The sequence below is a fragment of the Dendrobium catenatum genome, unplaced genomic scaffold, assembly GCF_001605985.2.
Source record: "Dendrobium catenatum unplaced genomic scaffold, ASM160598v2 fragScaff_scaffold_104, whole genome shotgun sequence".
Lineage (NCBI taxonomy): Eukaryota > Viridiplantae > Streptophyta > Magnoliopsida > Asparagales > Orchidaceae > Dendrobium > Dendrobium catenatum.
In genome coordinates, this window is record NW_021318566.1 from 235,241 (window position 1) to 256,607 (window position 21,367).

Here is a 21,367-nt window from a genome sequence, read left to right on the forward strand (position 1 = left end):
TTTTTTTTTTACTCTGACTGACAGTTGTTAAGCTTTTTAAATAAGATTCCTTCAGTACGTCTAATAGTGGTAAGCCAACTTACTCTACATTCTATTTTACATTTTCAAATTTTGAAATGCATACACCCTTCATGTCTTCCTTTATAACTACAGGTTGTTGGGGGATCAGATGAGGATATACCTTCAGCTCCTTCAACTGGCCAATTGACCGTTGTAACTTACTCTAAACTTCATGAGCAGGTAACCTTTCAATGAAGCAGCTGTTTCACAAAATCAGTATTCATAATCATCAGACATTAATATTCAAAATAGCAATATTATTTTGACTGTTAATAAAAAGATTTGTTCATTTTATGTTTAATTGTAAAAATCAATGCAGTGAAGATATGTAATAATTTCAGATAAGCAGATGCCAGTGTGAATTTTTCATAGTAAATAAGAATTTGAAATAAGTATGAAACCTTTGAATATATTTAAATACTTTAAATTAATTCATACATTTTGAAAGGTTACTTTCACATATAGTGTGGGGTTGCTTAAAAAAAAAACATGCACACTGATAAGAGCATAAATGAGTCAAGGCAATTTGTGAGCCAGCTTGAGCTTGATTTGATAAATGGTTCATGAATGGAGCTCGACTAGCTAACTAATAAAGATCGATGAGCTAACGATTTGAGGCAGCCCCGGTCTACTTGTTAGCTCGCGAGTTGGCTTGTTTAATGAATATTAATATTAAATATATTTAACATAAATTATTAATAATTTATATTAAATTATATACTTATATGTAAATTAAAATTATATTAAAAATATTATTTTAATAATATTCTTATTTATTATATCATCCAGTTTGATCCCAGTATAACCGGTCAAATCGTGGACCTTTGTCTCAAACGAAGCCTAAGTTAAATCCACCTATTATGAAAAGCAACCAAATGAGGACTTAATCTAATATTAATTTTACTAATGCATTCCCAAAAAATGAGAAACTTTTAAGTCCATGGAAGTTCCCCCATAGAGTCTAATTTACCTCCCAATTGGCCAAAAGAGAATCCCCATGCCAAATACGCCAAAGTAATTTATATTTAAAACCAGCTGAGAGGAATATTGGAAGGTTCTTAAAAGGATGTTTTTAAGGTTTCGTTTGTGACGACTTTCTTACTGCTTCTTAAAGCCGCTTTTCTGTAGAAAAATTTAAATTTTTGTACTGAAAAGCTGCTTTAAGAAACAGTAAGAAGGCTCTGTCCCAAACGAAGCCTAGATCTCTAAAGCAAATGAGATTATCAATTGTAGCTTCATCAAAAAGAGCACGGTATTGGCACAAGAGGTGGTAAATGTAGGCGTGAATGGATAGGAAAATCAAGGAGTAAAGAGAGCTCGAAATGTTGGCTTCGAGAAAATGAAAATGTTGAAGGTATACTCTTAAACATTGACACAACACAACCTCAAAGTGAATAATTGAGGTAACAAAATACCTAGAAATCACGAGTAAAATTGTGAAAGGACTCATGGCCCAGTAATTGAAGAAGAAGATTATTTTTAGTGACACAAATTCATGGAATTTATTACTTATCATTAAAAAAATCACGAGTTAAATCTGTCAACCATCATATCTATCAAAAAGAAAAGATTATTTCTAAAGATGTTAGACACACGCATAAAAATACTATAAGAATACCTAGAAAATCATTGAGAGGATTAGGGCTTCTTGGAGGTGAAGGAGATCATCCTGAGAAATTGATAAAAATAAAAATGTAATATCATAAAATTTTTATGTATTTACATATCAAACATTTAAATCTTAATATTTATTTAAATCCTACTTTAATATATAAATTATATCAAAACATATGCATATGAATATTTATTGTATTTCAAATTAGTTAATAGTAAAGATATTTTGTATATGATTTAAAATTTTGAGTGTTATAATTGTAAATAAACAAATTTCATGTTTGATATATAAATCGATAAAAATTAATAATATAAATGTTCGGTGGGTTACGTGAAAATTGGAGTGGAGCAGGCTACACATTTATCTCTCGAGGCACATCTCACCACATATATAGAGTCATCCGAAGCAGCATCTTAGGCGGCAATTGGAAACCCTAGCAGAACGAACGAGCTTCTTCCTTTAAGCGTGAGAGCGGCGGAAAGATGAGCCGAGCAGGGAGCGGGGCTGGCGCGAAAGGTGGGAAGAAGAAGGGCTCTACCTTCGTCATCGATTGCTCGAAACCGGTGGAAGACAAGATCATGGACATTGCGTCCCTTGAGAAGTTTCTCCTTGAGCGGATCAAGGTAGCCTCGCTTGGCGGCAAGGCCGGCACTCTTGGTGATGTCGTGTCCGTCAGCCGCGAGAAAAACAAGATCACTGTAACCTCCGAAGGTCCCTTTTCCAAGCGGTATGACTTCCTTGTTGTGTATCTTTTAATGCTGGTTGGAGATCTAATGCTATTGAAGCTATCTGAATCTGGATTATTACATTTTTTTATGTGATTTGGGATAGATGTCATGATTCAGTTTTCTTTGTCCTGTGGAGATGGGTTTCTGGAACATATTAAGCCAGTATTTTGGTTTGTCATTGTTATATCAATGAAATTTCGGCTGGGTGGAAGTTTTCTGAACTTACAAAATCGGGCCCTTGTATGTATTTTTGTTCCTGGTTTTAGTATGAGTTTTGATAGATAAATATACTTGCTAGTTTAGGGGGTTGGGGGAACCCTTGAATCTCTCTAATATTTTTTTTTTCACTATTGATTTGACTGTGAGTTAGAAGCTTTGAATTTCTAGCTCCGTTGGCACCATTGACTGGATGTATTTGATACAGAATCTTGGAGTGTATTCAAATGGTTAGTGTCTGCTGTATATGTGCAAAACTGCAAAGGTTTCTTATTTATGTAGTTTATGATTAAGAAATTCATCCTCTAGTCATCATAAGCATGGTCCATGTAACATTAATAGCTATTCAGGATGCTGTGGAGGATTCTTGTGAATATATTGTATGAGTATAAAAAGGTTGGTTGGATTGCAGTATGATAGTTTGATGTGTAAGTTCACATTCGCATGAATTCTATCGAATGCATTAGCAGACCATATATTTTCCCTTCATTTTTTAAGTTACATGTTAAAATGACCATGTAATAGAATTAGAGGCCACCTTTGTGGGTTGTGTTCGACCTGTGATGCTGTGAGCTTTCTTGGTGTTAAAAGAGTTGATATACAGTCCTTAAACTTTCTTGTATCCTATACATCAACAACAAAAACAACATCGAGCCTTTATCCCACTATGTGGGGTCGGCTACGTGAATTCTTTTTCTCCATTGTGCCCTATTAAAAGTTAAATTTTTATTTAAAAAATATTAAAGAAAGGTCATTTTTAATATTTTCTAACCAAATCTTTTTAGGTCTATCTCTATCCTTCTTAACATAAGTCAAATCTAATACATCTGCCTTCCTAACCGAGTCATCGGAAGGCTGCCGTTTTATGTGACCAAACCATCTAAGGCGACTCTCTCTAATCTTATCTTCCACTGGAGCTACTCCAACCTTTTCACGTATATTCTCATTTCTTATCCTGTCTCTAAGAGTAAAACCACTCATCCACCTGAGCATCCTCATCTCTGCAACACTTAACTTAATGTTATGCTTCTCTTTTAATGGCCAACATTATGCACCATAAAGCATTGTAGGTCTAATCACCAGCTTATAGAATTTTCCTATAAGTTTGAGGGGACTTTTCTATCACACAACAAGCCCGATGCATTCCTCCACTTCAACCATCCAATTTGAATTCTACTAATAATATCTCCATCTATTTCACTATCAATCTGAACAATAGACCCAATATATCTAAAACATGTACTCTTATTAATGACTTGATCACCCAAAGTCACAATCCTCCACTAGAACTATTCTTACTAAAATTATATTCTATATATTTAGTTTTAGATATATTCAAACAAAAGCCTTTAGACTTTCCTTGTATCCTATAAGACGATAAATCCTATAAGATGGGCATTGCCAAAGGTAATCCAGTTTTGGCACCGTGCACATTGAGTTCTGCTGGTGCACGGGATATTTCAGAATGGATACATCACCACTGCCTTGTGTCAGATTGCAATGTTCCCCAAAGCCTGGTCAGTTGTTTTTTTTGACTAAGGTTCATCTAGTTTCTTTTGAATCTCTTTTTTTTTTTTTTAAACTACAAAATGTGAAGAGCAGTGCTTTCTTGCATTTTAGATTGTGAGAAACTTGAAAAGCCAAGTGTTTCACCCCTGAATGCTGGTGGATACATGCCATCCTTCTTGTTTGGGTCCTAGTATAAGGTTTTGTGCTTGAATATTGCTAGCTTAAAATCCATTACAAACTGCGAGAGAGGTGTTGCCAACATTCATCTTTATGTTTATAAAAGGTGCGAATAGTTCTCTTTAAGGCATTGTTCAATGATTGCTTATAATTTTTTTAGTATGCATCATCTTTGCTAATTTCTCCCTTTTTTTCATGTTGCTAACTTATCCTATGATACTAGTAGTGTAGAAAAGTTTTATTGTTTCACATCATGAACGTGCTGTTTTTTATTTGTTAGATTAGATTGCAGCTTTGCTCATTATTAGCATTAGATATGTCATGTGTGATATCCTTGGATATGACCCATCCTATGTATACTTTGTGGAGGTTTGATTTCAATCAATTTTTATGATTCTCTAGCTTTTATCTTTCCATATGGCAACAATATCCCTGAAAAAAAAAAACTACTTAAGCATTATAATTATCATTTATCTTATCCCAACTATTTGAATTTAGCTTAATGAATTGCCATTCTTCATTCATTTCTATTCAGTGTTGCATGAGATGTTAATCTTAATTTGTATCTTTCTTTTTGTACAATTGCTTACCACTTTACTCATCATCCACCATTTTAATCCTTTTATATTATTTTAATCTATCAATTCTCCCTCGGTTTTACATGTCTAAATCTTCATGTATAATTTTCATTAATTTTGTTTAATAGGTGCTACTTTGTTCCGGGCCTCAATGCGGGCCTCAACCAAGTTGAGGCGCAAGCCTCATAAAAAAAACTCAAGTCATAAGCATCGAGGCGTTTTTTACTGGAATTGCGCAAAGGCGGGCCTCAAGGCGAGCCTCATATTGCGCAATTTTAAACCATGCTTTGTTCATCCCTATAATATAACCATTTAATATTATATCTTTAGTGTTACCACACATTCATCCCGATATCTTTTTTTTAGGTCTCAATCTTTCAAATTGAAAATCCTTTATGTTCAAACACCTGGATCCATATAGCATAGTTGGTATAATTGTAATTTTATGATATTTTACTTTTGTATTGTTGTAATCTCGAAACACCTCTATTTTAGTCATGCAACTTTAACGCTTGAAGTTATATTCTTATACACATCCTTATGTGTTTATATAATATCCTTATATGTTTATATAATAGATTCATTATATGTATCATGTCTTACATTCATATGATTTTCTATTGATATTGATGAATTTTTATCAATTTTACACCCGATATCACAAATGATATATTCATTCTTTGCTTTATTAGTTTTTAGCTTCTTATCATCTAACAACCTTCTATATTCTCAACTTAATTTAGCAGAGATTTCACCTATTAAATCTATATCATTACTAACTGAATATGCCTGCCTTTTATGAATGCCTTGTGTGCGCATTTGTATAACCAATGAAAATATATATAGATTGAATATTGATCTTTAATGCACTTCTATTGCGATTGGTAATTCTTTGGTTGCTCCTTATTTAATTCTAGACTACTCTATACCCCATCTTCAACATACCTTTAACGTTTTAGTAGTGTGAATCTAATTTGTTTTCGTGTCACTAGATTGTATTATGCTTTCTCATGATCAAACTTTTAGTTTTTCTACGGTCAGATCTTTATTTTTTAGAACTCGTTTTAGATTGTTCATACTTGATACCCAACTTACAGTCCTTTTCATCTCTATTGTGGTTAGGGGTGGTGTGCATCCTTTGAATGAAAAAAATCAAATCAAACCAATCTTATTCCATTGATTTGGTTTTGTTTGTTAAAATATTGTTTCTGTTATTGTTGTAAATTTGATTTTTTTTCTAGTTTTTTGGTAATTGAATCGGTTTTTTTGTTTTTTGAATCGATTAAACTAAAAAATTCTAATATGCCAGTTACTTTAAGTATTATATCAATATATCCCCTGAACATGTGATTGAAAGATGAACATAAATATTATTTATTTCATATGTTAAAATTATAAAAATTATCAAATGATATTTGATTTTCTTCTTAATTCAGCTTATTTAAGCTTAAGATAATCAGATTATTGTTGAAATTATATATCAGTTCATCCAGAGCTGAACCAACTGATCAAACTAAAATTTCTTCTGAAAGTAGCTCAAACAAAAATTCTTTTTGATAAATAATTTGAACGATTTGAAAGTAGTTCAAACAAAAATCCTTTTCTTCGCAGTTATCTGAAGTACCTGACAAAGAAGTATCTAAAGAAACACAATGTGCGAGACTGGCTCCGTGTGATTGCTTCCAATAAGGATCGTAATATTTATGAGCTGAGATACTTCAACATTGCAGAGAATGAAGGTGAAGAGGAAGATTGAAGAGAGCAGTGAGTGTATTGCTTTCCATATATTTCTGCTTAGTCTTGAATTTGAATTTATGATAATCCTGGAATTTTGATATTTTAATTTTCAGATGTTTGTTGTGACATTATTAATCACATTTTTTTTCTTTATTATTTCCCTATTTATTGCTAGACAAAATTGTGTAGACTTGGTTCAGCTGTGAGTGGACTGTTGGAATTGTTTGTGGATTTTTCTCTTTATTGGTGCATATCATTTTACTCAAATTTCACCTAATATTTTGGGAATTTGCATGCATCAGGTAAATTTTTTTATTCACATATTTAATATATCATGTGGAAAATAAAATTAGAGAGAGTCGTCAAAGATGGTTTGGTCATATAAAATATTGGCCTTTTGATGGAGAGATTATTACGTGGGGTATCCGGATTGGTCTCTTGAAAGTCCGGCATCTGCATGTAATAATTTTTCCTTTTGATGACATAGTTAAGAGATTATATGTATTAGATTAAGCCTATATTAAGAAAGATAGAGGTTAACTTAAAAAACATTTGGTTAGAAAGTATTAGAAATAATTTTTATTTATTCTGTTTGACTTCTTTGTTTTTTTTTTTAATTTTCTTAATATTCTGCCCCTATTCCTATTTTAAATTATATATCATGCTCGTATTTATAATATTTTGAATTTTAATTCATTAAGAGGGTCCATTTGAACTGATGAGAGTTGACAAGAAAGATGGCAGATGAAATCGTGCAATTATCTTAAAAATGGACATGCTGAAAATTAGCCACATTAATCTGCTACTTGTAGCGTATAAGATTATTGAAGCTACTATATTTTTAGCAACTAATTATTTAAACATGTAATAAATATACGCAGCTTATCAAAACTAAACTTCAATCATAAAATAGATTATTAAGATTTGTAATATTTATTATTTGTTGTAAAACAAAATATTTTAAAATAATTATCTGTATCATATAAATTTTTTTCATAATAATTTTCTTACAATTATCATATTTTATCAAATTTGACTATTAAATTCTCTCTCAATATCTATGTTTTAAAAAAAACATTAAAAATTATAATTAAATAAAAATATGGTACCAACATTTATAGCTATCCCAAATGCACGCTCTTTCCTAAAATTTTGCTATTGTAGAGTACATTATATTATTGTTATTTGATTTTTATTACACAAGGTTTGTTGCTTTACAATAAAGCTAGATATTGTACCCACCATTACTTCGTGCTCGAATCCCCTCAAATGACGACGACTCTTAAGTGGAGCCCAATCAAGTGCGGGTCAAAAGATTTCTGAGATTGGTGCTTCCTTTAGGTCAGCCGATGGATTAGTTACACTGTCAAACGTCTCCTAAGAGGGTGACAACATATAGATACCCCCGTTCCAAAAAAAAAACTAGATAGGCTATACTGAAAGACCTGCACAAATAATTGAGGAGATAAGGCTAAGAATGATGTAATTTTTATGTTCAGATTAGCAACACTTACAAGTGATGTTGTTAATAAGACTAAAACTTATTACTTGCAACTTTAATTACAAATCATTAAAGAAAAAAGCTCAGTTACAAGAGAAGGTCGTCATGCTTCAGAAATATCTAGCTGTTCATTTACTTGGTCTGATGATTCCCTCGCCTGCGCTTGGATCTCCTCTGCATCTGCTGGTTGAGATTCGTGCTTTGCAGCAGCCTGAAGAACCCTATCTTGAACTGCTGTAGACGAAGGAGAAGTTGGCAGGCCAAGCATTTTGGGCTCCAAAATCCCTGTGATCCAGGAAATGGTGGCCACTCCGAGTGTAACTGGAGCTAGCAGCAGCCTGGAAACAAGATTTGATTGCAAGGAGAATAAGCATGACCATCAATGGCTCTCAGATTAGTTAAAGTTTTGGACAGAAATATATGAGGAAACTTGTTTAAAAACTATTAATATAAAATATATTTACAATGTATTAAAATCTGAGCATTTAGGTATAAAATTATTAAAAATATTTTTTTTAAAAAAATATCCTCTCCCCACTTTATATGAGCTGATTTCTTATTATTTATCATCTAATTTATCATTCTTGTATTACTTTATTACAAAAATTACTTTTTTTTTTGGACATTTAGGCCATTTAAGGCAAACTCATACACACAACGCATACACAAAGAATCGAACCCAAGACCTCTTAGTTGGAAGCATAAGCTTTCAACCAACAGGCCAAGGTGAGTTGTGTTTACAAAAATTATTTGAATTGAAATACTCGTCCCCCAACAACTAAAATCCTTCCGACATATATTGCTCGTAGACTATGATCCTACTGACCAAACGAACATGTCAATATTGATTATAGCAACTCCCACCATGTAATGGACAATATATGATGTATATTGGCTACATCAAGCCAAGACCTTCCCCCTAAGGAAGGGCATCATTTGTAATCAACTACAAACACTAGTAGATTCATTTAAACTGGGCAAGATCCCGTGGTTTTTCCCCTTTATCGGAGTTTCTACGTAAAAACTCTGGTGTCTCATATAAACGCTGCATTCCTATTCATTCGTACATTGCTAGGACTTTATATTTCTCTACCGCCGCGAATATTTTAGAACGCAACAAAGACTTCATTTAAGATGACCGGATCTAGGTGAGAACTGCCAGCGCTCAGTCATTAAGATGGTTTTGCATGATAGAGTGTCCATTGGCATCATATGTATTTTACAACTGATTTCTCACCAATGTAATTTCTAAAAGAAAGCTGCAAGACTACTAAAAGAAAAACAATGTTAAATTACCTCACATCTCGTTTTAGATCATCAGAGTCTTTGTATGAAGCAACACGTCGATACAGAGTCTAGCAAAGAACATAACACATCAAGTTCAGAATACATACTAAAATAAAAAGAAGAATGCTGTCACATCCTCATATGATTTTGCTAGTTGTAACTACCGGAAATAATAGGCGAGACAGACTTATAAGTTATAAACCATACAATGAAGTTGTAGGACACAGTAATTTATTATGGAATTAAAAAATTACATTAGTATCATAAAATTAGTTGGGATCATACAGAAAGAACTGATATAAATGCAATTTTTGTGCAAGAAAATGAATGAAGAAATATAGATCAAATAAAAGAACTTTATATGATTTTAATGATCTTGGGAATTGATTTGGTATGCATTAAAGAAAAAAAAAAGTATATCAAAGGTATATTTATTTTATAAGAAATGTGATGAAGTATTGGTTATTAGTAATACATCGGTGTGATTGGAATAAATATCTTAAATTTTTTATAAGAAAATGAGGGCATCACATCAACAATTTAGACTAGTTAGTTAAAATGAAATTTCTCATATATATGAGATTGTATTTAAATAATGGATTGATTGTATGGTTATATTTTCGATTTAGATACTCTGATTTATATTTTGATGGACATAAACAGCGGCTGAATCAGCTTCAATTTTGAGGGGGAAAGATATAAAATTACAAAAAATTGTTAAGAAAAAAAAGTTAAGCAAGAAAAATGATGAAATTAAATTGTCATGAAAAGTATGAAAGATAACATTAGAATTAAATGTAAATAAATACATATACATTTTAGGGTATGTATTTCTAAACTAAAGTTTTTGTATAGAAAAAGAAGTCTTCATTAAAGAGAACTGCAGCAACGGCAGGGAGCCGAGAACGTGAACCTATACTGATTAACAACCGATTAAGACTTGTCATAATTAAGATTAGTGCAAAAAGGCTTTTTAAGCGGGGTGTTTGGAAAGAATATTGGGCAAGTTAGGACAAAAGGGTTTTTTAAGGGGGAAAAAGTGAATTTTTTACACATTGCTTACTCAGGAACACAATTTAAATGTTTAAAATACTCATTCACAATCACGAAAAATAATTTAAAAGAAAGGGCATCAATTTTTTTCTGAAGAAAAGAAGAAAACATGAGCTGAAACAAAAACGATTACCTGCCCAAGACCGACAATACCAATAATTTGCAATGTCTTCTCCCACTCTGCATAGAAGTTTACAGCATAGTCAGAAACAATTGCTTAAGAAAAAAAGAATAGTGATCTCATTATCTTTCAATCTTTAATGCTAATTGAATCACTCAATTAATAGTAAGCCTAATTTTGTACACAAAATTGACAACCATTTGTTAAGAAAAATTTTACTTAAGCATAAAACGAAGAGAAGTTGATTAGAATTGTTCCCAATTGTAACAGAGAAGAAGGGTTCAAATCTTTCACCAAAAAAAAAAAAATCCTGGTTTTAAATCCTACTCCAAAGCAGTTTAATGATTCAACATGATAAAGTTATTTGTGCTTAGAGATTGCATGAACAAACTTTTACATTGTCGAACACCTTGGTAATATAATCCATCTGCCTGCTGGAGTCTTCAAATATTACATCATATTAAGTTGAATGAAACAATTTGGTTTGAATGATGTTATGTTCAACAGGCCTTGCATGCCCACTCTTTATTTGGATATGCTTTGGTTGAATGCGATATTCATACACAATGTCTTTAATTTTTGTTAAAAAATGGAAATAAACTAGTTAAATAAAAAGCTTAGATGGTAAGCTTTGAAGAAGACCACATACCTACACAAAACTTGTTTTTTAGTTAACTGAGGCAGGCAAAGAAAATAATTTTTCGGAAGTTTATAAACTAATTTCACCATTATATAGCCTTATTCGCAAGCAGACCTATAAAACCTTTGACAAACTATATAGTACTTCTCTTTGCTAAATCAGATGAAAATAAATTTATTGAAAATTGCTTCCATATATTTTTATCTATGTTGAAGTTGCACCGACAGTAAATTGCTTACCTAGAAAAGCATAGATGGCCACAATAGTGCCCTACAAATAAGCATCATAAGTTAGCAATGACTGAGAAGACAATTGAATTTAAGAATCTGATATTAGCATGAGTTCCAAAAAAGAATGAAAAGCATGTTTCAACCTGTTTAAGTATCGTAGCTTTCTGGAATAAAGAACATGATTTTTAGTAACGCAAGAAAGATTAATAAGTGAAGAAGCGAAGGATTTTCTACAGAAAATTTTAATTTTTTGTTTAAAAAATGTACTCATGAATTGCGATCTTACCAGCCCATATCCAATAAATTGCACTGGGGATGGTTTAATATCTTCAAGGATTGCTTCCACTTCCTGAATAAGATTTCCACAATTGTTTGCTTGAGGTGTAAGGAATCTTTAGAGAAACAAAAAATTAACTTCTGTAGCACTCAAACAAATAATGGTAAGTTAGAAAATTACAAGTCAAGAAAAAATTTTCAAACTTCAAATGGAAAATAAAATATGGGCATCATTTAGCATGAATCTGAAATACTGAATATGCCATATAAAAACCAAAGAATCTCCTTATAGGAGAAATTATGTAATTGTTAAGACTCAATTCAGTGACGCATGAGCGACCAGGAATGTTTAGCCCTTTATATAAGGGTAAGGGCATGATAATATGGATATTGCATATGTTTTTCCATGGAAGAAGAAAAGTATAACATGTTAGCATAACCAAGAAACAAATTGTGAGAAACACTTTTGATAAGTCGAAGTTTAAATATTACAATTTTCAGCATATTTCGGGGAATTTACTGTGGGCGTCAAAAAATGACCCAACCCGTCAACTCAAACCGAAAAATCCGAGTTCGAGATTCGAGTCCGGAATTCCAACCCATTTATTAAACTAATCGGGTTTTGGTTGACTTACCAACCAGATTTTGGCCTGTTTAAATTATTTTTTTCCTTTTTTCATTTGTTGGTATGATTGTCTTATTTTTGATTAATTAATCTAAAATTTATTGTTAAAATTTTTATTTTTTTTAATTCAAAATGGGTTATCAAGTCAGGTTTGGGTCATTCAGATTGCTGGTGGGTCGGGTTCAAGTCTGCATTTGGACCGATTTATTAAACAGGTCGTGTTCGAGTTGACTAGATTAGGGTCGAGTCAATTTTGGATCGTACCTAAACCCAACCTATTGACCCATTTTGACACCCTTAGGATTTACAATACACCGTTCTTGATTAAGCAAGTATTGTAAGGAAAAAAATGATAGAAAATAAACTAGGAGGATTTTTAGTACCTCATTCAATATAGTAAGAGCAGTTTCTGGTCTAGGTTCTTTAATGCGGAGTCCTTTTCTTATCCACGCTTGGAATCCGCCTTCAACAAAATAAGGTTCCTATACTCAAACATTAAGTCAAAGAAAATTAATTAGAAATAAAACACACTTGAAACCTTTCTGTAAATACTCACCTTCACACCAAGTTTTTTTAATGATCTTGCTATGGCTTTAGATCTACCAGCATCAGAATCCATGACAACAATCTTTGTTCCTTTCTATTTTAAAGAAGAGAACAACGAAACATATTACTATTTTTGTAAAAGAAAGATTGGCATAAGACATCACAATGACACACCTTACTGTTCTTGAAATTTCGTATGACCACGGCAATTAAGGCATAGTCAACCTCTCTACCCCCTTTTAGCAGTTTTCTGATTAAATCATCAATCTGTAAATGTAATAAGACAAGCAATATGATAACCAACAAAAATTCAGAGAGAAAATAAACATCCACTCCTTAGTCAAAAAACATCCTGTGAATGTAAATAAACTACAGAATGCTTCAAGATGATACTGATATGTACCAAAGAACACTGAGGCAGATAAAGGATTTAAAATAAACAAGCAATCATCCTGACTGCTATACGTACTGAACAGAATTGATGGATTTCAAACAGGAAATTGACAAACCTCAATGAGATTTATACTTGCATATTTAGACCTCGCTGCTCGCCGAAGATCAGGAATACCATCTCTTTCTTTTAAAGCCTACATAAAAGCAGAAGTTTAAGACAAAATACTAAGGCAATCTCATATGAAGAACTCTTATTTGACATGCTTTTCACAGCTATGCTTTGTGAAGAACAGTTGATTTCTTTCATATTAAGGGGAAAATGAAACAAAATACTAAGGAGTACACCATAGAGTGTTGTGCTGACAACATTAAAGAGAGTACACAATGCGCAAAGCTCCCACCAATATGATTTCTGTAGAGGTATTGATATATGCAGTCTTACCTTGTCTTGCAAAAAGGCTATTATCATGACTCAAATTCATGATTTCTATGTCTCGATAAAAACAACTCAACCATTGATCTTAGACTCTCCCTATATAACGGTTCTCAATAGTGTTGATAAACTCAAGTAAAATGGGAAACTTGCATCATAGCACTATATTTATGTACCAATTGCAAAGGAGTCCTTCATTTATGAAAACTTATCACCTATATCCCTATATTTTAGTCACATGCATCTAGTCTTTTTAAAACAAATATGTGAAAAGTTTGCATTAATATGTATACCAAATTAGTCCTTGATATAAATTTAGAGCCAAATATTCCTAGACAACTCTTGTAGTATTATAGTAGGTTTTCATATGGGTTTTCTTAATTATAACTCATAGCCAAACTGCCAAAATGAAAATATCATCAGCCATTTTAAGTCTATGAGCCATTCTGGAGTTCCATTGCTATTGATACAACTCATTATGCGCAAACACCATATCTCTGCACAAAGGAGTTCTGTGTTTGTGAAATAGTTGCATCCATAACTCAAGTTAAAATTGCAAATTTCAATCCTCCATCATTGACCACAAGCTTTCATCATCTTATTCCTATCAACTCCAGGTCTTGCCCACCTACATAACTAAAGCATAATTAAGATGGTAATTATTGCTTGTATCATTTCTAAAGGTATAGCGGATAAGTAACTTGTACTTGTTGGTCTATGCTTATGAGCCATGAAGCATTATAAATCAAATTAGTTGAAATTGGCAATAGCAGCAAACGTCGGATGCAACAATGCACGAAGCATAATACCTTGATTGCTATCAAAATCATCAATCATCCTCTGATTCATGAAACAGATGGCATAAATACATCAAGAGCATTAAAATTACTATGTGATAACCTCTCGAGATCGATTCAAACAAACACAATGAGAATGAAGCTTAACTAATATGACATCGCAAAAATCATGTTCAAAATGCCTCAACCACGATCAAAGTCTCTCAAACAACGTCCATTGTGAAATGGAATGCGTCAATGAATCAAAATCATCAAAGAAAGTACCTCATGCAATCAATTCTATCAATCTCAACCAAAATGTCAAACAACGGACATAACATCGCTCAATAGTCATTCAAACGTCACCGTTCACAAAACGAAATGCGCCGACATGTCCAAAACATTAAAATTACATATAGAGACGCTCATATTGTCTTGTATACTACATGAAAGTGAAGCATGAGATTCACTCATGCGTCGGGCCATGCACATAATTCAAGTGCGAGAATGACATTTTGTAGAAAAACAATACACACATAAATGTGTGTTATAAAGCTTAATAAAATCAAAGAATTATAATTTTATAATTATATAAATATCCTAAAGTTAAAATTATTAGTCATTTAAATTATATTATATTAACTAATATATATTATAAAAAATCAATAAGAGAAAGCCTCATGCCTTTCAAAACCCCCAAATTCCACTAACCTGCCATTTATTCTGCTGCGTAAAGTCGTGTCCTCCTTCCCATCCAAAAAAATAATAATAATCCCGCTACTTTGTCACAAGCAAAGAAAAAAAAATGATAAGGGGTTGTTGGTCTCCCTCTCGATAATTTCTCGAAACCGCACATGCCCTTGTCTCCATCTCCAGCTCCCTTCCTCTTCACACAAAAAAAGTATATCCTAAACCGGTTCCCTCTCATTCTCGAAGCAAAATGCAAACTCTTCTCTTCTTCAAACCCCAACATCACCGACCATCGATCTTCCCTTCTCTCCATAGAACCTAATGCCAACTTAACCTTCTCCCCTTCACCGCTCCTAGACTGCAAGCAATAGCCACCATCATCCCTATTATGTATCTTTACCTATTGTCTTCATCCATGAAGGCCTATATGGCTTTCTTAAGTGCAGTGGAATATAAAAACCCCAATCCCGATGTCTCATGACACCAACTAGGCATGCTTTTTTAAATGTGATAGGAAGATATCTCTTACGTGAGGGAGACACTAGGAGATTGCTAAAAAGAACTATGAATAAACCTGCAAGGGCAAGCAATATAGCCTACTTGAACATGATAGAATTAAATGAGGAAGCAAATTACACAAAATGAACAAGTCTGAATATGCCAAGAATGCCATGTAAACCATATTGAAGGAACAAAATAAATAGAAATAAATGAACTTATAAGGGACTTGCAATGCACTTGAAAGCTTGTAGCAAACACAACAACTCACCCACCTGCATAGATGAGGGTGATAAGTTAAACCCACCAAGTATAGTTGTCTATTCAAAATCATGAAGAAGATCAAAGATAATGTCTATTGGTTGGACAGACTTGTGTACATGTAAATCTAGTCAATAGTAAATATGAAAAATAAGATGCCATTCAAGACTTACTGCACAAAAAGTTGGACGACAATGCACAAAAAATTATACCTCCTCTAGGTGACCTACTGACTGGCCAAGAGGATCAGTAGAAGGAAGACCAACTCTTGGAGAAAAAAGCAAAACCACCCACTAAGGCACCTAGATGCTTCCTTTCCTCTAGCTTGATTCACAGGTGAGAACCATCTCTTAAGAAGGGGCCATATGATCAGGAGATCAAGTGATTTGATAATATAAGGACTAATCTAGGCAACATGGTAGCTAAGAAGAGGACACATGATGCCCAGAGGATTAAAAAATGAGAATAGATCTCAAAATGATATCTGTTAAATTCTCGAGAGCAATATATGAAGTACCAAGAGGTTCATGACCCAAGAGCTAGAGATCAAACAGAGGCCAAAGATATGAGATAATGTTGTTCCCTAGAAGACCTATGGTCAAAGAGTAATGATGACAATCTAAAAACCCCATTTTGCATTTGCAACACCAATAATGGGCGCCATACCTCACAACTTTCTTATTTATTGTCATGATTTATGTAATAAATGTATCACAGATTGTATGACATACCATATTAAGTGTAGCCCATATTATGACCAACATGTACTATCCTATAATGAAAAGTCGGATGTGACATAGTACATCTGCTAGTAGTAAAGAGTTTTCTTCGACTTAAGAAAAGATTGATTGATGTGCCTCGAGTCTTCTGGATTTGAGAGAGTGCGTATTCAAATAGCATGAGAGAGGGAATTTCTCATATATTTACCTAATTTAATCGTTAATGACATTGTGTATATAGTTTCTTTGCTTCACATAGAATTCAGACTCGCCTTGAGTCACTTTGTGTGACTTTTAGGCATGGCGTCTCATTGATGATGATTCTATTTGATTTAAAATTTCTTGCAAAGCAAATGATTTTATGATCTTGAATATTTTTAGAAATGAATTTATACATTTCTAATTTTTATCCAAAGAGACATCCTTTTTTCATGAACTAATGTGGTTAGACTGTGAATCCAATTTTATGTGCAAGTTTTGTTCATCTCATTCTAGATCTACATCAATCCTAGACTCTAAGACATCTTGCATCACCTTATGCACTGCATATGCTCTTTTTCTAAAACACTTTGATGAAATTGTTAGCAAATTTGTTTTGGAATGCACCTGACCCAGCTGCAACATGGCTTTAACAAATAGCACTTAGGTGCCTAGTTTGAAAGAACGCAGGGCATGTTGCAATTATGTCTTAAATATAGGTACCTAGATGTAATTTGCTGCACTAAATAAAAAAAGCATAGCCTAGCGCATTGAAAAAGGCATATTGTTAAGAGAATTCTACAAACCATAGCAGATGCCTTTCATGTGAAATGTCTTTAAGTGCTACTAGAACAGAAAAGGCTGCTGAAATTTACAGTTTCTTGCCTCGGGCCGGACATCGACAAGCAAAACATTTTTATCATTCTTAAGAAGCTCTGAAGTTCTTTCAGGAGATAAAGAGTACCCATCATATCTGTAGAGCCAGTATGATATTCTGCAAATAATAATAATAATAATAATAATAAATGAGAAACTTAAGAAAAATAAACATTTTACATTTCACAAGACTGATGGAGTTAGTTATGTTAGTCTGCAAATCCTGGAAAGGCAAAGGAACTCACCCTATAGTGGTTGTAGTCCCAATCAACAATAAGAATGGAACTAATGGATCATTAGGGTCTAAGCCAAGATTTCTCTCAATTTCTTCGATGACCTGAAAAACCATAAATGGATAATATAGAATAAATATTTGCATTCTAAAATAAAAATATGAGAAAAGAAGTTAATTGTGATTTATCGTGTACACCTTCTGAAAAGCGGCCCCAATTGGACTTAGGCTTTGGGTAACATCATCTTCAAAGATGTTTAATGCATTTCTTATATCTAGTGGAAGGAATGTCTTTGCAGATGCGTAAGCATAAAGAACAAATGTTACACCATTTGAGATACCATCCTCTACACCAATGATTATCCATCGTAGACTGTCAAGAACTACAGCACCTGCCTTGGAGATATTTTCTCCCAATTTGATTGAGAACCTGGCCAATTTATCACTGGCTTGTCCCTTGGTATCATCAATAGAAGAAAATAAGCTACTTCCTATACCATCATAAGTTTTTGTGACACCGTTCACCGTATCTGACAGTGATAACTTCCATGCATTGAGTGTTGTCGTCAGAGAGTCTTCAACTCTATTTAGCAGTTTGTCCACAGATTCCTCAATTCCAGAGAAGAAACTCCCAATATTCTCCTTTAGATATAAGGATTCCTTAGAAACCACCTCTGGCATATCAGGAACCATCACTGGGCTCCCAGGCAAAGTATCCGTTGCAGCATCAGAGGCCAAATTTGATAATCCATTCAGGTTTTGATCAAATAAATCAGGAACTTCAGCAACCTTATCAACTTCTGCATCAGTAACAGTTGATAGATCGATATTTTGTGATGCCAGAGCTTCCAAGGAGGTGCTTCCATGGTTTATTCCATTTAGATATTCACCTTCTAGTTCATGATTTAGAATATAAGATCCTAGCATATCTGAATCTGCCACATATTTTAGATCATCAGCCAGAGGGCATGACCTGCTTATCTCATTTGCTAAGCAAGCCCAGTTTTCATGCTCATCAATACTTTCATTTGGAAAACCCCGTGCTATATCATCAAAACTATCTGGGTATGGAGGAAAAGTAGAAGGATCCTGGAAAGCTGATAAGTCAGGTGCTTCCTCAACAGGAGAATATATGAATTTTGTAGCCTTTGTTTTGAAAGACATATCTGGAATACGATTATCGTCATGGGCATAAAAGCCTTGCCTTTCATCAATGAAGAACCTATCTTCACCAAGTTTCCTCAATTGGTAAAGCATTCTGCTGCCTACATAAGTTATCTGCTAATAAAAAGATCTAAATGAGATTACTAAGCTTCCACAATCTACAAAATTACATATCAATTTAAATCTACTAAAATACTAGCATACATGTAACTATCCAAGCTTAATACAGTTGACAACACCTAATGAAAAATTCAAAGGAAAACTCAAAAACATTTAACCGAGCTGGAACAATCCAAAAATGTTTATCTTGCTACTATAGCTTTAAAGCATAAAACAAACTACATTAGTCATTAGAAGTCAACACCAACTATTTGCCAAATGCAAAATTCGTGATATAATATAAGGTAACATACATAATCCTATTAATCCATGGAAAGAACTGAACCAGATGAGGTAATATAGCATTTATATGGTACTAGAGCACCTAGAGGAGGTGATTGAAAAACTTGTAGAGAATGGAAGCATAGAAGAAGGAGAACATAGCAACAAAAATCTACAAGAATGTACATTTGAGGAGCTTGCATGGCTGAATGAAATGGTACGTCAAAATTTCACTATGAAGAATTTCTAATAGTAATTTTCAATTTAAAATATGTATAGTTTCATTTTTTTCTTTTCAGTTCTTTTTTTTTTCTTTTGCAAGAAGGGAACCCAACTTGTACTAAGGGCTTATTTATTTAGCATTAAGTGATTAGAATAGGTGAAGAACAGGGTTCCATAACTCTATGTCATCCTTTGTTTGATAGAAAGTGAGGATCTTGAGTTCTTCTGCTGGAACTCTTATCATAAATTTTAAAAATCATTATGGGCTTTCCCATACTTTTATCAGAAGCTGTTATCAAAGTGCATTTTATGTCAAAGTTCTTCCAAACAATTCATGCAAGACCAAACCATCCATAAAATGAAAAGCTATAATACATGCAATAGTAAAGGAAATAAATCTTACTATCAAACTAGACCAGGGAGAAATCCCTGAGATAATTACTTTCAATTTTAGTTGCAGTAAATTTGTATGTTGTATGTACTCAAAATTTAGTTGTTCAGCAATTCAAGGAAACAGTATTCCACTTTTGCGCCAGAAGCATGACAAGGGGCAGCTTTCTTTCCTTATTTTTCTGGAAACTCACCTTCAAATGGTACTGTATTCATTAAGATGAATGTAATATATATTGTAGAAAACAAACTTCAGGATGGACCAGTAAACTACTAGTGTGATAAGTATTACCAAGCAATAGGACCTTCAAAACCAGCCATTGAACAAGCCAACATTATAATGATCTTCAAAGAGTACTTACTAGTAAGCCCTTGCTTGCATGTTAGAGTTTCAGTGGAAAGAGGTGAAAACTGTTAAAATTTGCAAATACATGGCTTTACAGTTTACTAATCAATGCAAAAAATTGCATAAATTTCAGTTTTTCCATCAATTTCCAGCAAACTAAACGCAGTCTAGACACAAAGCACAAGCAGAATTTTCCACTATTGCATAAGCTCCAGAACAACTTTTACTTTACTTTCGAAGAGAATAAGATACAAGTGACGATTTAGAATTTCCTTCACAGTTTTCCCATCAAAAAAGTTAAAATATCAAAGGAACAGCAGAATAAGCTTTATCCGTATCCAAGAACAACAGCATTACTCAGGCTCAGCCAAGGAAAACCAAAATGCTCTATGGTAAAATTTAAAGGAAAATAAACAAACAAATCAACAGAATTACGCAAGAAATAGTGGAAATAGGGCTAAAGTTGCAACTTGGCAATGCATCAAAACACAAAGAAAGCCGAACTCACATGATGAAATGAAGAACAGCAAGGCGCAGCGGAGCAGACGGGAAGCATGTTGTCTAAAATTGGAAATCAAACAAGAAAAGACAACCCAGATGCAAGATAAGGAAGCCTTTACAAACTCCGCACGAACCGAGAGAACTGGATAACTCGGCTCTATCGCTACTCTAGAACTTCATTTTGAATGACTGCCAGCGAAGGATTGAGGTTTTGCTCCTCCCGAACATTCTTATCTGATATAATATCGAGGAAAGCGATTCCGGAAATAGTGAGTGTGGCGATTACGGTCAGCGATGGATCTTGTGGCGCCGCGCGCCATTGGTTCTCCACCACGAGAGTGCTTTCTTGTTAAAGCCCTCACAGCCTCTCAATATCAGTCAGACACGCAAGCAAAGCATGGGCCTACTTAATAAAGTTGAACTTATTAAGTGTAGAGTCTCTACACAGTTTTTTTTTTTCTGTAAATATCGTCAGTCTGTACATAGGGTGTTAATTATTGATCAGATCCGATAATCCGATCGGAACCCGATTCAAAAAATATGGGTTAGGGTCACCCGTTTAGCAAAAGGGTTTGATTCGGGTTTCGATTTTCTCTATCCGGTAACA

At 33.4% G+C, this 21,367-nt stretch overlaps 2 protein-coding genes across 3 annotated transcripts; one reads left to right on the forward strand and one right to left on the reverse strand.

Moving 5' to 3' along the window:
* Nucleotides 1–2,073: 2,073 nt before the first annotated feature.
* On the forward strand, nucleotides 2,074–6,853 carry LOC110104398 (60S ribosomal protein L22-3). The gene is made up of 2 exons (XM_020833481.2): nucleotides 2,074–2,402; nucleotides 6,495–6,853. Exons 1-2 carry the CDS (start codon nucleotides 2,158–2,160, stop codon nucleotides 6,637–6,639), a joined length of 390 nt encoding a protein of 129 aa, XP_020689140.1. The 5' UTR covers nucleotides 2,074–2,157; the 3' UTR covers nucleotides 6,640–6,853.
* Nucleotides 6,854–8,057: 1,204 nt separating this feature from the next.
* Nucleotides 8,058–21,113, reverse strand: LOC110104410. 2 transcript variants are annotated; one of them, XM_020833502.2, is made up of 13 exons: nucleotides 20,768–21,108; nucleotides 17,955–19,034; nucleotides 17,770–17,861; nucleotides 17,534–17,642; nucleotides 13,409–13,486; nucleotides 13,074–13,166; nucleotides 12,910–12,993; nucleotides 12,737–12,835; nucleotides 11,739–11,801; nucleotides 11,462–11,492; nucleotides 10,595–10,641; nucleotides 9,418–9,476; nucleotides 8,058–8,459 (listed from the first exon to the last, which is right to left on the reverse strand). In XM_020833502.2, the coding sequence occupies exons 1-13, from the start codon at nucleotides 20,813–20,815 to the stop codon at nucleotides 8,225–8,227; spliced, it is 2,118 nt and encodes a 705-aa protein (XP_020689161.1). In that variant the 5' UTR covers nucleotides 20,816–21,108; the 3' UTR covers nucleotides 8,058–8,224. The 2 variants fall into 2 exon arrangements, 1 of the variants encoding a protein (XP_020689161.1); XR_003701577.1 differs by having other exon boundaries at nucleotides 8,424–8,459; nucleotides 11,739–11,869; nucleotides 20,768–21,113.
* Nucleotides 21,114–21,367: the final 254 nt, after the last annotated feature.

What these genes read in the sequence shown, in the direction of transcription:
- LOC110104410 (XM_020833502.2), bottom strand. Translation starts at nt 20,815, where the DNA reads ATGCTTCCCGTCTGCTCCGCTGCGCCTTGCTGTTCTTCATTTCATCAT. An exon ending in TTGTCGATGTCCGGCCCGAG is followed by an intron (nt 13,487 to 17,533) that starts GCAAGAAACTGT and finishes GCTTTTATGTAG; the next exon opens with GCTTTAAAAGAAAGAGATGG. An exon ending in GAAATTTCAAGAACAGTAAG is followed by an intron (nt 12,994 to 13,073) that starts GTGTGTCATTGT and finishes TCTTTAAAATAG; the next exon opens with AAAGGAACAAAGATTGTTGT.
- LOC110104398 (XM_020833481.2), top strand. Translation starts at nt 2,158, where the DNA reads ATGAGCCGAGCAGGGAGCGGGGCTGGCGCGAAAGGTGGGAAGAAGAAG. An exon ending in GAAGGTCCCTTTTCCAAGCG is followed by an intron (nt 2,403 to 6,494) that starts GTATGACTTCCT and finishes TTTTCTTCGCAG; the next exon opens with TTATCTGAAGTACCTGACAA.